The following is a 1,476-nucleotide window of genomic DNA, read 5'->3' as shown; positions in this document are numbered from 1 at the left end:
GGCACGGGAGTTAATGAAAAGAGAATGAGAAGCGAACGAGGGGAAAAGCAATCAGGATAGAGACATACGCCAAGTCAGTGATGGATATAGAGATTAGATACGGTCATGAAATGAATGAAAGGTAGAGAGAATCATTAAGGAGATAAAATAAAACGGAACAAAAGATCAGAAGAACGGAAGATCGCACAGATCCATCAGCGGTAATTTATTACTCAACATTACCTTTCCCATCAACAGGTAAGGCACAGAGGTAAAGATACCGTACGAGAGAACAAAAGCGAGGTGACGAGCGAGGGTATAAGCAGCTAAAATATTCACACCAAAATCGCTACGTCACCTATTGTTAGTGGCCTCGAACCCTCACACGACACAGCTCTTCCATTCAGTGCTTCGTGCCCGTTATCATCACCTGGAAAACACCAACAGATGCGTCCAAGTCTGCCATGATAAGTTGTTTTTTTCCGCAGTTATTCTTCATCTGAGCGAGGACGTGTGATGCTGCCACTGAAAATATCACCGTACTTATGACTAAGCCGTTGTCATGGTGGCTTTTGAATCGCGGTTGCTTTGTTCATTGAAAAAATAAAGTTCGAAGCAGTTGAGGCATGAGATGCGTCGATCCATGGAGAATCACTTTGTCATGTATAAGGCTGCAGGGTTTTAATAACGGAAGATCGTTTTATCTCCTATGTATGAATTTTACTTCCTCTCTCAATACGCATCAGTACGCCCACATCTTACGAAAAAATCTGCTCGTATTATTCGCACTTCAGTTGTACTTGTCCTTAACCATCATCTCTGTTGTTGTCCCCTTATGTAGACATGAAAGAAGTCTACTGATTCTAGGGTAAATCCAGAGTAAAAATGGTTAACATACATTATCAGATTACAAAGATATTCTTACAAAACTAAAACCCAGTTACATGCCCATCGAGATTTCCTTTCCCACCTAATTTTTTTATACATTTTTCATACTGTATCTCTTCACTAGAAATATATTTTCTAAGCTACTTCCCTCGCATTTAATACACTCGTTATCTACATCTCACTTTAAGCACAATTTTTACACTACATATTTTTAGTATATCCTTTATGCCCACACCCCCCTTTTCCGTATAACTGCTAACGCCTCCTCCCGCTTACTTCCTCAGCCTTGCGAGCTAACCTGACCTCCCTGCGGAACGGCGTCGACGTCCCTGAGGAAGCCGACCTGAATGGGGCCGCATGGGCGCTGGTTCGCCTGCAGGACACCTATAACCTGTCTGTGAATGACCTCGTGGAAGGCGAGATCCTGGGCACGAAGGCCGTCAAGGAGCTCTCAGGTAGGTCCTCACGGGAGGTCCACCGTTTCGGCCTTGGGTATTTTTTTTCTTCTTTTTTGGGGATGTGTGTGAATCTGTGGGTCTTAACGATTCCTATTGGTCGGGGAGATAATGTTGCGATTACGGAATGTGTTTGGGGATAGACTGAAATATG

At 43.4% G+C, this 1,476-nt stretch overlaps 1 protein-coding gene across 1 annotated transcript in view; it reads left to right on the top strand.

Annotated features, from left to right (window-relative positions):
• Positions 1-1,476, top strand: part of LOC119585667 (prolyl 4-hydroxylase subunit alpha-2-like) — a 19,448-nt gene that overhangs the window by 11,797 nt on the left and 6,175 nt on the right. The window contains exon 3 of the mRNA XM_037934342.1: positions 1,152-1,322. Within this exon, the coding sequence (XP_037790270.1) occupies positions 1,152-1,322 (171 nt within the window). The remainder of the gene's footprint in view (positions 1-1,151; positions 1,323-1,476) is intronic.

Source organism: Penaeus monodon, chromosome 20 (assembly GCF_015228065.2).
Source record: "Penaeus monodon isolate SGIC_2016 chromosome 20, NSTDA_Pmon_1, whole genome shotgun sequence".
Classification (NCBI taxonomy): domain Eukaryota; kingdom Metazoa; phylum Arthropoda; class Malacostraca; order Decapoda; family Penaeidae; genus Penaeus; species Penaeus monodon.
The sequence above is the reverse complement of the archived record's forward strand: the minus strand, read 5'-3'. Positions and strand labels throughout refer to the sequence as shown.